The 14,551-nt window shown below is 48.3% G+C and overlaps 1 protein-coding gene across 1 annotated transcript in view; it reads right to left on the minus strand.

Moving 5' to 3' along the window:
- ST8SIA2 (ST8 alpha-N-acetyl-neuraminide alpha-2,8-sialyltransferase 2) overlaps nt 1-14,408 on the minus strand; it is a 31,996-nt gene extending 17,588 nt beyond the window's left edge. The window contains exon 1 of the mRNA XM_071754285.1: nt 14,182-14,408. Coding sequence (XP_071610386.1) covers nt 14,182-14,279 — 98 coding nt within the window. The 5' untranslated portion in view covers nt 14,280-14,408. The remainder of the gene's footprint in view (nt 1-14,181) is intronic.
- Between the last annotated feature and the right edge of the window lie 143 nt (nt 14,409-14,551).

Below are 14,551 nucleotides of genomic sequence, written 5' to 3' on the forward strand. Positions count from 1 at the left end.
ACTTGGCTGAAGCTACGAGACCAAGTCATGGCAGCCACCTGCATGCTGGAGCTGGGACCTCAAGTGACAACCTTGTCACTCCCATGACCTGACACCACTGCACAAGGATGGGTGCCAGGCCTGCCTGAGCAAGACCTGTGGGAACAGAGAGCCAAAGTTTCCAGCACCAGGCACCAGGCTGATGCTATAATGAAGAATAAGCACAACCAACCCCCTCCAGAAACCAACACCACTCATAGAACCTGTCAATCCTCACTTAAAAATAAATACATGCAAGTACTAGTTTGCATCTAGTTGGCAGCAGAGCTCCTTCTTGCTATAGCTTGCCACAAAGGGGCCACAAAGAACCAGTTGCCCACTTTGTGTCTCTCAGTGGGAGCTGGGCTCTGAGTCAAACACATTTTAACTTCCATGTGCTTATTGCTCTCTTTTATTGTTTCCACTGCACAGAGATCCAAATGAACATGTTCATAAAGAGAACCAAATTCTCCTCCAGGAGAAATATTGTTAACTGGAAATATACACCTTAATGAAAATGTATCTCAGGAGCACATATTTCTAAGAGTCCAAAAAAAAAAACAAAACTCAAATGCTTTAGACATAAATGAAAAAGAAATAAGACTAAGAATAAGAGCGTGTGAACATTTGGTGTCATCAAAAAAGATTCAGGCTTGCAGAATGCAACATAAATCCTTTTGTTAGGTTGAGCACAACCATATAACATCAAACCTTTGGAAATGCTGTGGTGGATGTCCCTTTCCTCCCACCTGCTGGAGACCTTCCAAGGCCAAGTCAGAGATTCCTTCTCCGACATTCTCCTCTTCTTTTTGACAGACCCAAGAGTCAGCAAGCTGTTTCATTTTTTGGTGTATCAAGGGAACAGCAGGACTAGTTTATTTTTAGAGACTATTGGCATTTAACAAGCCTCCACTTAATGGGGTTCACTGCAGAGTGAGAGCAGACTAGATGAGCGTGCAAACCACACATCCTTCCAGAGAGGTCTCCTCTGAAAGAGCCTTCCAAACAGGATTCACAGTCCTTTAAACTTGCTGTAGTACAGATTAAGGTCTTAGAAAAAGAAATGTTGCTCCCTGCATAAGTGGGAGCTCAGAGTCTCTTGCAAAGGGGAAAAAAATGTATCCCAGAAATCAAGAAGTGGAGAAGACCTATTAAGTTCCACCTCATCCCTGTTTTGCAGCTACAGCAGTGCTGAGCTGAAGCAGCAAAATGCATCATTCAAATGCATTTACAGAGTCTGGCTTCACAGGCCCTCAGCAACTGGTCTGTGCATGTCTCCTCCTGAAATTACACAATTACAGAACATCAGGTGTTGGAAGGGACCCCTGAAGATCATCAAGTCCAACCTCCCTGCCAGAGCAGGATCAAAAATAGGGCAGGTCACTGTTTTTTTTTTTTTTTTTCATCAGGCAGACATCAAGTCTGGAGATGTTGGATGTAAGGAAGGCAAGTTAAGAGCACATCTCCTAGATCACTATGTGCAGAAGTCATGGGGAAGGACATAAACTGCCCACAGACCCCATCCAGCAGCCTTTCAAGGGCTGTTTTATGGTTCCTGTTTCACACACATGCACACAAACACTGAAATGCAAAACGTTACGAAATATCATCATGCAAAGAGATCACAGAGTATTCTGCTGAGTATATGAGCATCAAGGGGGATGACAGAGAGGGCTCTGCTGTCACATCTTCCTGTAACTTGCTCCACAACACTGGGCTTTGCTGGCCACAGCCACTGTTACAGACCTGGCCCAAGAGCACCCAGGATGCTCTTGCTGGATGCTGACAGAAACACTGCTTCTTGTACCAGGCTTGGTGGAGATTGTCTGAAGCTGGGTCATATTTGGCTGAAGGTCTCTGCTGGCTTAATTAATCCTGAAATGCTCCTGTGACTTCAAAACCATCAGCCTTTTGGCCCATTGTGTCCAATGCTACAACTTCAGGCCACCTTCCCTTCAGTCTCTTTCTGTACAAAGACAATGTGCACTTTGGATATGATGCCACAGGAGGTGATGCCCTGTCCAACCTCAGGCTCAGCACAGGCCATGGGTCCCAACCATACAAACCAGCTGCTCAAAACCCCCCAAGTTTAGCCAAACCTGGCATTTTCCAAGGTCTCCCATACATCCCTCCTAACACAGGCAAGCTGGAAGCACCACCCTGCTTCACTTCCCCCCCCAAGGAAGAGGAAAGCATTAAGAGAGGGAAAGCACTAATTAAGAGAAGAACTTCAAAAAAAGAAAAAGAAAAGAAGTCCATTTGATTACACCTTGCTGACCTGCAGTTTCAAATCTCCTGGCTTCAAAAGGCAAAGACCAACCTCGATTAAAATTGCCCAGATAGGCATTGATTTTGAACAGCTTTCTAGTGCTACACCATGTTTAGATTGAATTGCCTTATTAATCTAGTTGTTATCAGTTTGATTGTATAGCCAGCTCCACAAAGTAGCAGCCTGCCTCCTAATCCTATTATTTACAAAACGCTCTTCTTTTGACTTCTGTCGGGATGTTTTCCAGTGATAAGTCACATCTATATGTGCTAATGCCATATTACTGGCTTATGCTATCCTTTCTCATTTTTGCTTTGAGCTCTTCGAGCTGCATTTCCACTATCTGAGATATTATATAGGTCAAAACATTCTGTGCTCAGATGTAAAGTGACACTGATTCATATATCAGAGGCTAAGAAAGAAAAAATCGTCTTATGGTTCGGGTCCAAATTTTCCTGGATGAATAATTTCTGACAAATCAGGTATGCAAGGACTTTTCTATTCACCCACTATGAATGGGCTGTTTAGGGTTTCTGCTTCCCTTTTCATTGTTCCCCACTTATTAAATTATTATCTCAACTGTTGCTACGTATGGTTTTGTTCTGCTTTGGGCAATTTTGATACATAAAATCAAAGCTGCTTTGACTGAACAAGTAGGTCACCCAGCCTCTTTGGGTGAGCAGATCTCTAAGAGCAGGCTTTACACATCCATATTCTCAGTCTTACCAATTAAAAAATGTGTTTTCCATGGATATTTTACAATGCCCACCTCCAATTCTTCCTTCCCCACAGCCACAGGGAATACACATGGGTATGAGACACATGAACCAACCAAAAATTTCAGCTGTATCCAAGTGAACCCCATTCCTGGTGGACCAAAACCTCTGCTTCTTCCTGACCTTGGGCAACCCACATCCTTAGGCAACCCTTCTGCCTTCTCCACATAAAAGAGAGATAATGGCATCTCCGTGACCCCTTGGGGAATAGTTAAATAGAATTAATCCATACCAGTTCCTCCGAAAGAGAGTTCACAGTGCCACAATTTTAACAGAGGAGTTCAAATTATTGACACCTCCTGATTAAGTTTTCACAACCTGCTTTTGTCTGGGGTGCATTTTACCATCCTCCTTTTACAGCTGGGACAGGGTAGGTGAAGTAGTTTGGCCCATAACACCAAAAATGAATCCTACAAGGCAGGAGAGGAACAAGAACCATGGGTTTACAGCAGAGCTGTCCTCTTGTAAACGCTGGTCTTGCCTTGCTGAGAGTGAGTACAGCTCTTGCTGAGTGGGAGGGTAGGAAACGTTACCCAGAGAAGCACACAATTGATATGAAAAGGTCTCCCTGGCCTGAAAAGCACATGCAGACATTGGTCTCCTCAACTGGATGCAGGCTGCAACCCGTATTTATTTAAAAAATAGTCGCCAGCTATATTTAATTTGGTTTTTAAGGATTGCTCTGATGTAGTCCTCAAGATCGGAATTGCTATTTTCTATCTGAAAAGCACATCAGTGTGATGGAAGGCCTGGTCAGGGACCACCCTCCCCAGATTACTGCCTTCTCAACCCATGGGCCACCCCTGAAGCAGCTGGGTGAGGAAGGGATGCAGAGCAGGATGCTCACAGATGCAGGATATATAATCAGGATGCACTAATATATAATCCCATGAGCATTCATGGGCATAAGCCAGACCTTGCAATGCCACGGACTGTATGACACCTGCACACTCTCCTTAGAGATGGGCTTGGATGCACCAACTGCCCTGTTAGGTGAGTGGATTCATTTTGCTGACTAAGAGCAGTACAATCATTCAGTTCATCTGGGTGCTCCGTGAGTCCTCAAAGATGGAGCAGGATTCACTCCAGCCAGTGCTTGGGATACAGGTTTGAACCTTCCCTTCTCTTCCCTGAAATTCAGAGTTTGCTGGATTGAGACCAGCAAAGCAGCAAGCGTGATTCCAGGGCTTGGCTGGGAGAGGAAATTGCCACATTTCCAAGTTGTCTATGAAAGGGAAATGACTGCCTTCCAAGTGCCAAGCCTTTCCAGCCTGTCCTGCAGGGTGGAGAAGCAAAGGTGTCCTGGGAGTCCAAACAGAGCAGGAACCAAGCCCAGAGGCTGGAAATAAAGATTTGTTGGGGACTACAACTGTGTCTCCATCTGCACATCAAGGTCTCACTGAAAGGATGGAAGGTGGCCACGTTCACTGCCAAGTCCCCTTGTGGACTTCACAGCAGACACTCAACTGGTTTCTGCAGGTTTAGGTCCAAGCCCACCCATATCCACAAAAACCTCTGCTTTCATAGGAGAGACATAACTTGGAGAGGAAAGGCTTCACTGCTGGTTAGATGCACATGTAAATTAACTTGCAAATTAGACACAGAAGCCAAAGCCAGATGAGAAGAGATGGGATCAGAGATACTTCTTTGACCCTTGAGATTATGTACTAAAGCACAACATCACACACCTGCCCTAACACCAGTCTTGTCCCCTCCAGAAAAGCAGCTCTCATGGGCTCCTTTCTTGTCTCCCCTCCCTATATCACATGCCATAACACCCCAAGAGGAGCCAGGACACCTGACACTTGCAGATCTGTCCCTGTGACATTTCACCAGTTCGTTTTGAGGCTTTTATCTTGGGAAATAGGATGAGATTGTGATTAAGGGAAGCAGTGGCTGCTGCCACTGTAGCCCCATCTACCTGTGCTTGCCTGGCGAGCAAGGTTTCCTCTGTGGAGATTCATTTGAAAGACATTTCTAAAGCACTTATCTGCTAGGATGAAAGATCCTGTGATACATCTTGATGAGATGTTTGAAATTGCACTTCGACGTGTTTAAAATCTCACTTGTTTATATTGTCACATCTTGGCAGCCTGAGTGTCAAAAACTTCCTAAATGTCAGGTGCTGTATTTACTGCTCCAACTTCCTTCTTCTCCTGGAGTCATATGACCACGTTTGGGAGAGTAAGCCCATACCATGGCTTTCAGGAATATCCCTTTGCCCCACTGGGGTCTCACTGGAGCTGTGCTGGTGCAGGCTGGCTGGAGGGGCAGCATCTCCCAGCAGGCAAAGGGGACTTGGTATAAAAGCACCCACTGATGGCCTTGCTGTAACAACACTTGCTAAAAACCACCACAGGGAAAGGCAGATCTGTAAGTATGATGCAAACCAGCCTCATTAATTCTCTTCTCCTCCTCCAGTGCCCCAATCCCACCTCCATCACATCACTCATCCAGTGGGCTCCTTCCCATAGACCAGAAAAAGATGGGAAGGTGCTCAGCATCCCTACCTGTCAGGAGACAACTGTGGCTCTGAATCAGCTCCTGTGTATAAACGAGAGCAGGCTTTGGCCCTGAGATTTCTGCCCTGCTGCAACTCTTGGAGTGGGATTGTTGCAAGCATACACTGAGGATGCAGGAACCCAGATATATGAGTTTGCAAACCAGAGTCACCTACTGCTTAACAGGGAATAAATCAATTAGGCTGTAATGCTTATGTGACAAAACTGATGAAGAATCAGCAGGAACAGCACAGCTCTGAAGACTAAAAGGCATGAGGCAACAGGAAGGACACCTGCTTGGGGACCACTCTGCTCTGGTGTAACCACATCCAAATCTCTGCCTCTGCTTCAAGCTCCCTGAAGGATGCGTAAAATGCAGTAGAGCAGCCTGATGGTTACTGCTGCCCAGCAAGTACTCATGGTCCAGGACTTCCAGGCTGTGTCCCCAAGCCAGCATGCACTTTCCCTGACCCAGAAAAGCTTCTCCAGCACAGGTAGAGTGTCAGGTCTCACATCCACATGCATTCACCACAACGTCAGCACACTCTGACTCCATCACCCCGTGATGCTCTTCTTTTATCACTGCTCTCAAGACAAAATATTCACAGTCTCACAGGGCTCACATGTCACCCTTCACTGCTCCCCATCCTGCCTATTGGCAGGACCTTCTTTCCTCCTTTCCTCACTGGTCTGCCACTGAAAGTTTATTCCTGGCATCAGTTCAGTTTCTTTGGTTGTGTTGATGAAACAGCCAGCAAAGAAAAAAGACATTGAAACAGGTGAAAAGTGAGCGGGTTGGGGCTGGGATGTGTGTTTGTGTACTTAGGTTTCCCTTTGGAAGGGAGAAGGAAAAAAACCCCAAGAGCCTAGGAAAGCCTTAGAAAGGAGCCAAGAGAAAAGCCTCACTGCTTAAAAAACATGTCTACACTATACATTTTTCCTGAAATATTTTTTTCAGCCAACAAAACAGAGCTATCAGGGAGTGCAAAGAACAGAGCATCTGTCTTGTGGTAGATCCTGTCACCCTGAGCATTTCTGTCCCAACATGCAGAAATCCCAGGGGCTCCTGTAGCATCTTGGATGCCACATACCTTGGGAAATGGGAAGATATTTTGTCTGAGGGTCCTCAGGGTCATCCTCCCACATTCATCTCTTGCCTGATTTTCCCACTGCAGCCCCTTGGAATACCTGAGACCTCATGTGGTTTCCTTTTCCACTGTTCACATGGATGCTGAGGAACTCTTCTGGTCAGTGACATCCTCCTGGCATGGATCTTCTGTACCAGCATCCTCAAAATAACATCTGGTGCATACACAAAAAGGGCTGGAAGCATCTGGTTGAGAGCTGAATTCCACAACCAGCAATTGCCTGAGCCATCTGCCCATCATCCCAGGCACTCACCAGCAATAGAGCGGTCCCAGGGCCTTTGCAGGGACCGCTGATGATGGTGTCCAGATGCCAAACACAGAAAAGCCAAAAGTGGTTTCAGCGTTCAGCATCTTCTCTCCTCCCTTGGCTCATAAAGCTACACCATGGAAGGCCAGGCAGCAGTAAGAAGTTGTTTAATCACCAAATGAGTCGAGTCTGCTTCTGGGTGTATAAAAAAGTGCTGGAGATGCCTTAAGATGAGGCTTAACCTTTGCAGGGGACACATGTCCCCTGTTGTATCCACTGACTGATAGCTGAATGCTATTCCTGAGGATGCCAGTAAGGCCTGGGCTGGGAGGTGATGGGTTGTGATGAATGAATCCTCCTTTGATTCAGAGCTACCAGACACACAGGCAACATCTGAAGCCCACCAAAATCCTGTTCAACTGAGGGAGGCCTCCATAGAGCATTTCAAAACTGTGTTGTGACTGTGACAGTTTGTGCTTTTAATAGCAATCTTGCCCATGTAGAGTGCTGGACAGGGAGGAACAGAGTGCTCAGCATGCAGATGGCCAGCCTCAGGTTTTTTGTGTTTATTTGCTGGTTCTGTATATGTTAACAAGGTCTTTATTTGCAGTTGCAGTAAAAAAATAGTCCAGCACTTAAATTTCAAAAGAGTTGACCCAGCACACAAGCAGCCAGCTTGATGAATCAAAGTCCACGCAATTAAGGAACCTCTTAAAGGTCAACAGCAAGGAGTCAGTGGAGCCAGAGCAATGGAACTGCTGGCCACCTGGCAAAGGGGAATGTTCCTAAAGCTGACAGTGTTTCTGCCTTATTGTGTCCCCCCCAGGAGTGGTGGTCACACCTGGCTTTGTGCAGTGAAACCTCGAATGGGGTTACCTGGTGGCAGGACACAGTGTTTGAGCCCTGGCATCACTTGATGCTTCAGGAGGACTGGTTTGGTCGGTCCCACCATCCACACGCTGACCACCTTCACTATCTCCTGCCCTCCCAGCACAGCTTCCCTCCTGCTCCTGGTTCATCCTCTCCTCCTGCACCATCACTGCTACCTGGACCCTTTTTTCTTCCCCATCAGATCAAGTGCTGCTGCGAATGATCTCCCAAGGCCAACACCAACAAGGCTCCTGATCAGTCAAGAGAAGGAGTTGTTTAGATTTACAATGGGAACACAAAGAAAAGGGAGCTGTCACGATGTGGGTTGGTTGTTGTTTTTTTTTTTTTCTTTTTCTCCTTTCCCCCCCAGCCTTTTTTTATTTTGCATTGCAAAGGGCAGTGCTGCTGACACCAGCCCGTGCCGCCATGGTGTTTGCTGAAGGACATCTGAAACTCTGCTCCCACGAATTTCCTGTGCGAGGAAACTCCTTTGTTTCCAAAGGCAACTGGGAAGAGAAACCAGCAAAATGGGAAAATAATTTTTTCTCTAATATTGTAGTTTGGGCTTATTTTTTTTCTTATTATGCTGCTGAGGATGACCCAGGCACAGGGAAAACAACTGAAGGAGGCAAGTCTGTCTTTGGAACAACAGGTTTTTATAACAACTGTGCCTGTAGATGCATTTAAGCTGTGGTAGTCTCAGGGATTAAAAAACAAAATACCTGTAGCCTGAAAGCCCAAGGAAGGATAAGGGAGCTCCTGCTAAACACTTCCCTACAAGATCAAAAGCACATCTGGCACACAAGTAGGTGCCAACCAACAGATGTTCCTGCAGAATAACCACAGTTGCTGCAGAGAACACAAGAAACTGAGCCCTTTAACCAGGTCTGTGGGAGCCCAGGAGGGCTCAGGGCAGCAGCAGGATCTGCTGGGTCAGTGCTGGCCAAGGGCCCAGGGCTTGGTTCTGCCTAGGAGCAGGGCAGCAGCAGGGAGGAGTGGGCACTGTGCTATTGCTGGCTGAATCCCTTAACCTCACTGTTAGATCTCAACAAGTCCCTGCTAAATGGAACAACATTTGCAACTACTTGTTCTCTGCAGGTAGGAAAAAAAAAGTTTCCTTTGCCTTCCAGACTGTTCATGTGAGGGGTCAGAGAGGGAAAATCAAAAGCCCACCGGGGCAAAAGGGAAATTCCCTCCTTAGGGGTTTTGCAAGCTGCTGACTATCAGGACTGGACTGAAGAGCAAATTTTAACCAACTGTACTAGAAAGCCCTTAGAGGGAGTGGTTATGTTCATGGAGCTGGTTTTTTTTATTGTTCTATTGGTTTGGCCAGTGCTCTCCCTGCAGGTACCACTGCTCCCACCATTCCTTCAGAGCTCAGCTTAAGAAAACAAGCTACCATCTGCACCAGAGAATCACAGAATATATTGCTGGACTGGAAGGGACCTTAACAATCATCTACTTCCACCCCCTGCCATGGGCAGAGACACCTCCCACTAGACTAGGTTGCTCCAAGCCCCATTTAACCTGGACTTGAAAACTTCCAAGGATGGGGCATCCAGAGCTTTTCTGGACAACCTGTTCCAGGGTCTCAACATCCGCACAATAAAGAACTCCTTCCTAAAGTCTAATCTAAATCTACTCTCCTCGAGTTTAGAGCCATTACTTCTTGTCCTGTCACGACCTGCTATTGCAAAAAAAATGACCTTTAAAGGTCACTTCCAACCTAAGATTTTCTATAATCTCCTTCATAGGGGTCTTGGATACATCTCTGTGGCAGCCACCTCTGCTGGGCAGCAGGATGAAGGAATGAACAGGTAAGAAGGGGAGCATTGCAGCCAACCTGAAATTGGCTGCTTAAGCTCAAATTAGCATCAGAAGAATTGCAATCAAAGCCTACACCAAGTATTTTCTTATCCAAATCAGTGCTCCAATATTACCTGTATTTTCCAGCCCAATGCAGTCATGAGGCTTTTATGAGAACCCTGCTTTACAACGACAAAGTATCTCCACTGGCTCCATCTACATGAACACTTACAGGGTGCCTGTGGGCTTTTGCCCTGCAGAGAGGTATTGGTCCTCCAAACCAACCCAAATAATTTTTGGCTGACATGCAACCCACCATATGTGTGCACAAAAGTATATGTTGGTAGAATAAAGCACTTTTTTCAACAAAACTTTCCAGTGGAGAACAAATCTTTGACAGATTCGGGGTCAGGTGTAGTAAATCACAGCCTGAAAGAACTAAGTAGGACATTTATAGTCCATGGACCAACCTTGACAGGAAGTGTTATGACTACAGCACATTACAGACCATTCAGAGCTAGCACATCAGCCACCATAAAGGACACAAAATATTTTTGAGGCACTCCTGAGCCTTCGTAGAGCAAGCATTAGAAAAGGGCACATGAGGAAAAAGTGGCAATTGCTGACAAGCTTCCAGGCAGGCCAGCAATATTTGATACTCCAATTCATCACTTAAAAAAAGCAGAATATAATTCCTCTTGTAATCAGGATGGGAAAGCATGTGGTGTAGACGAGCAGAGAAAAGGTTGACTCGTATTAAGTCCAACCCATTATCAAGTGCTGCCTAAGATGGCTCGCATCTAATTTGAGAAGTCACCCGGTGGCAGCGGGTCACCAGCTCCCTCTACAGACAATCAGGACGCAGCCGGACCCCTGCAGAACTGCTACAGCAGACGCATATTAACAGTGTCCCTTTAAAATGCCACCAAGCAGCAGAATGTCTCTCCTCATCGCGGGCAGTGATTATTCGATTCGATGCTGAGTCCTTCGTCTTCCTCCATGGCAAGAGGTCTGGCCCTTCCCCTGTCCTGGCATGGATGAAGGAACGCCTGGAGCTGCATTAATGTTTCCCAAGACAGACATCAATGTATCTTTTGTTTCCTTCCACGAAACAAAGGCCAGAGCAGAAGCCATGGAGGGAAACGGAGTCACCACGGGGCTGCAAGAAAAGTTCAGCAGCCCGGAACCAGGTGGTTGGTCAGGAACAAAAGTGCCAAGGCCATTCATTCACCACCACCAGACCTCAAGGCTTCACAGTGGCAGCATGGGCTGGTGACGGGCAAGCCAAAGACAGAAGGGCCCCCTGGGCCCCCCCTTAACTGGGAGCTCACACTTCAAGTGATGCCTGTGTCAGGGATACGGATATAGGATGAGGCTCACAAGAGCAACACAGCAGCAGAAGTGACAAACTGCTCAATTTTCATCCTTGCCCTGACATCTCTCTGTTTCAGTATCTGCCGTCTGGAGGAGGTGGTATACAAATAAGTGGAGGAGCAAGACGGGACTGCTTAAGAAGCAAACGCCTTTCTCTGACACCTCTGGCAGGCAGAGCAGCTCCAGACACCCTCAGCTCCTTCCTCTCTTCACCTGGGAACTTACTGTCCAGGGAAGGAGCATAATTTTTTTTTTTTTTTTTTTGGTCCTTTTGCCAGAAATATTATATTCTTACTTTGTACCTAATTAACACTTTTGTTCTTTCTTTCTGAAATTTTTCAGTATTTGTAGGTGAGAGAAAGATGCTCCCACTGCTCCCACCCATATGAGGCATATTCTTCTAAAGACAATCCAAATCACAGGCAGGGGGCAGGGTATGTGTAAAAGTGGGCAAGCTGTTCACTCCTCACAATAATTAGGGAGTGTTTTGATGCCAAAATACAAAAAGAAGATGAAAAGAGTGCACCTGTCTGCATTTCCCAGCCCTGCCTCACCACGTTGCCATTGAGCCTGCCAGGGGACACCTGATCAGTTCTGTTCCTTCCTTAACAGGCTGTGCTGACCAAAGCCAGGGGATATAGAAGAGGACGCTGAGCCACATGATCCTTCAGCCAAATATTCCCTACCTGGGGAATTACTGCACAAAAATCTACGAGGCCCCAAACCTCTCATGGAGAGGAGCTGTTACCTCCTGGACACACACAGAGCACCCGGAAAACTTTGGAAAGGTCTCTTTCTCTACACTGTTGTGCACTTTTGCTGTCATACCATCCCCATTACCTACAGGACCTGTTTGCAGAAGATGCTGCAATCATGTGGCCCTCAAAGTACAAAACCATGAATCATTCCTTGTCCTGCTGCCTACCAGACACTGACATTTTCCATATCTCCCCATCTTCAACCAGGTCAGAGCACTGTGCTGACCACCCCTGGTACCAGGGCAGCACATGGGAATGAGGCGCTCTTTGTTCCAGGCTCCTGTGCTAAAAGCTGAGGGTGTAAGATGAACAGCACTGGACCCTCTTGCTGTGCTTGGAGTAAAGGAGCTTATCAAACCCAAACCACACCAGACAAACAGCGGAGACAGGAGGGTGGGGGGGGGAGAAGCCAGAGCAATAGGAAAGGACAGTTTGCTCTCTTTCATGATGACTTCTTAATACAACAGGGTCCCACCTCTGCTTTGTGCATCCCTCTACCAGAAGTACAGCTGATGTGGGAGCTTATCTACTGAAAAACCAACCTGGGACTAATGTGTATCAGAGGCCACCAGACTGCAGGACCTCTCCTTCACTCCCTGGGGAGCAGGGTGCTCCTCTCCTTTGCAAGTTACCTCATGCACTGCAGTTTCTGAACTGCTCTATGAAACAAGCTGCTCGCTGTTTCTACAGAACTCATCTGACCCTGTTGCCATCTCTGCCACTGCACTACTTGGCAGTACTTCCTTGGAGGAGCTACAGCAACAAACTCAGATGCCAGGGCTCAGAGATAAGCTGCCAGCAAACAACCGATTTCCATACATTGCAAAAAAAAAATAAAAAAAAAAACAGGAGGAAAAAACCCCCTCACAACACTGGGAATCTCTAATGAACCACAGTGAAAACAGGACAAGTAACAACAAAGAATAGACTTTCAGTAAGGGCACAGCAAGTTCTAGAGGACAGATCTAGAGGGCAGATAGAAAGACAACAGGAAAGAACAGAAGCCAGAAAAGATGAAAGGAAAACAAGGGGACCAGAGCAGCCTGTCCGATGGGGAGGATGCTTCAGAAGCTTTTTTATTTCCTTTATTAGTATACAGGTAGTGTCAGCTCATTGCAGAGCAACAATTCATCTAGCCTGGCAACCTATGGCTGGGTGCTGGATGTTTATGGACAAAGTTACTGACCTGTAAGCACTTCTTGCCTGTGGCACCCAATGTAGTATACCAATGAAACAATGAAGAACATCACTGTGTTTAATTTATAATATCAGTCTCAAGTGCCAGGTATTTATTTTGATGCAACACAGTGGGCAATGCTACCAGATCCCAAACAGGAACATCTCGCAGCATTTGGGCACTAAGAGTGCACCCCACATTACCAGAATTATTTCGTTTTCCTACACTGTTACAGCAAGTTCCTCAAGTTAATGCAAACCCTCCGCTCTGTGTTTGTTCCTCTCATCCCTTAAGTTTCCAAGGAGCCCTCAGGGACAGGGTTTAGGGGGTGGGCAGGGCGTTGCTCCTCTCCCCAGACTTCAGGGCTGCTTCAGTCCCTTTCATACAGGTAAACACCCACCCTGGAGATGACCAAGAAGGGAGGGATCATGAAGCTCCAGACACAGCCCATGGGGACAGATGAGTGGGCTGAGCTCTTCCAACCCTGCTCCATCACCCCTATCCAGCTGGTCTCTGCTCAATGTCTCCTACCCTTTGGACTGGTCCCTTATCCACCACCCTTGCGAACTGGTGCCCTCTCCACCACGCCCATCTGAATCAGCAGCCGCACCGAAGCCCTTTGGGCTGCAACTTACCCAGCCGACCTCGGCCAGCAAACTGCCTGCACCAGCATCCCACTTAGGGACCTGCTTCATCAACACTGCCCGCGCCCAAACCCCTCCGCCCAGACCAGCATCTGCTCCAACATCTCTAACCAGACTGGTACCCGTTCCAGCATCTCTACTCAGTCCTGTACTGTTCCAGTATCCCTATCCAGACATCTACCTGTTCCAGCAACCCTACCGGCACCTCGGTGTCTCTAACGGGTCCGGTACATATTGCAGTATCCCTTCTCGGACCGGCATCTCGGTGTCTCTCAAGGGAGCGGGACGAAACCCCTGCACCCTCGCCCGGACCGGCGTGTCCGCTCCCCGGCCCCGTGCCCCGGCTCGCCCCGTCCTGCCCGGGAACGGGGCTGCCGCCGGTTCCGCGGTGTTGCGCGGGAGAGGACCGAGCTCCCTTCCCACTTCGGCGCGGCAAGAAACCGGGAGAGCCAGAGACAAAGAAACTGTCCGGGCGCTCCCCCCCCCTCCTCCTCTTGCGCCGCCGCCACCGCCTCCTCCTCTTCTACCGCCTCCAGCGCCCCTAACCTCCGCGCCCCTCTGCACCCCTCCGCGCCGAGCAAGGGGGTATTTACCCGCTCTCCTCCTCGATCTCGGAGATATCGGCAAAAATGAGAAAACCGACGAGCAACGTGAGCAAAGCCAGCGTCCAGCCCCGGCACGGCAGCGGCATGGCTCCCGGGCTGCCCTGGGCTTGGGCCCCTCCGCGCCGCTCCGCGGGGTCGGAGCCCGGAGCCGCGTCCCGGCTCGGCGCCGCCGCCGCCGCCGCCGCCCGGCGGGGCCGCTCCGCCCCTCGCTGCCCGCCGAGCGCCCGTCCCGCCCCGCCCGGCGTGGAGTGCGGAGGGGAGGGGGCGAACGAGGCGGGTCCGCCCCCGCCGCCCCCCGCGGAGAAAGTTTGCGGCGGGGTCCCGGGAGCGGCGGCCCCTGATCCCGGGGAAAAGGGCG

The sequence above is a fragment of the Heliangelus exortis genome, chromosome 11, assembly GCF_036169615.1.
Source record: "Heliangelus exortis chromosome 11, bHelExo1.hap1, whole genome shotgun sequence".
NCBI classification, from domain to species: Eukaryota; Metazoa; Chordata; class Aves; order Apodiformes; family Trochilidae; genus Heliangelus; species Heliangelus exortis.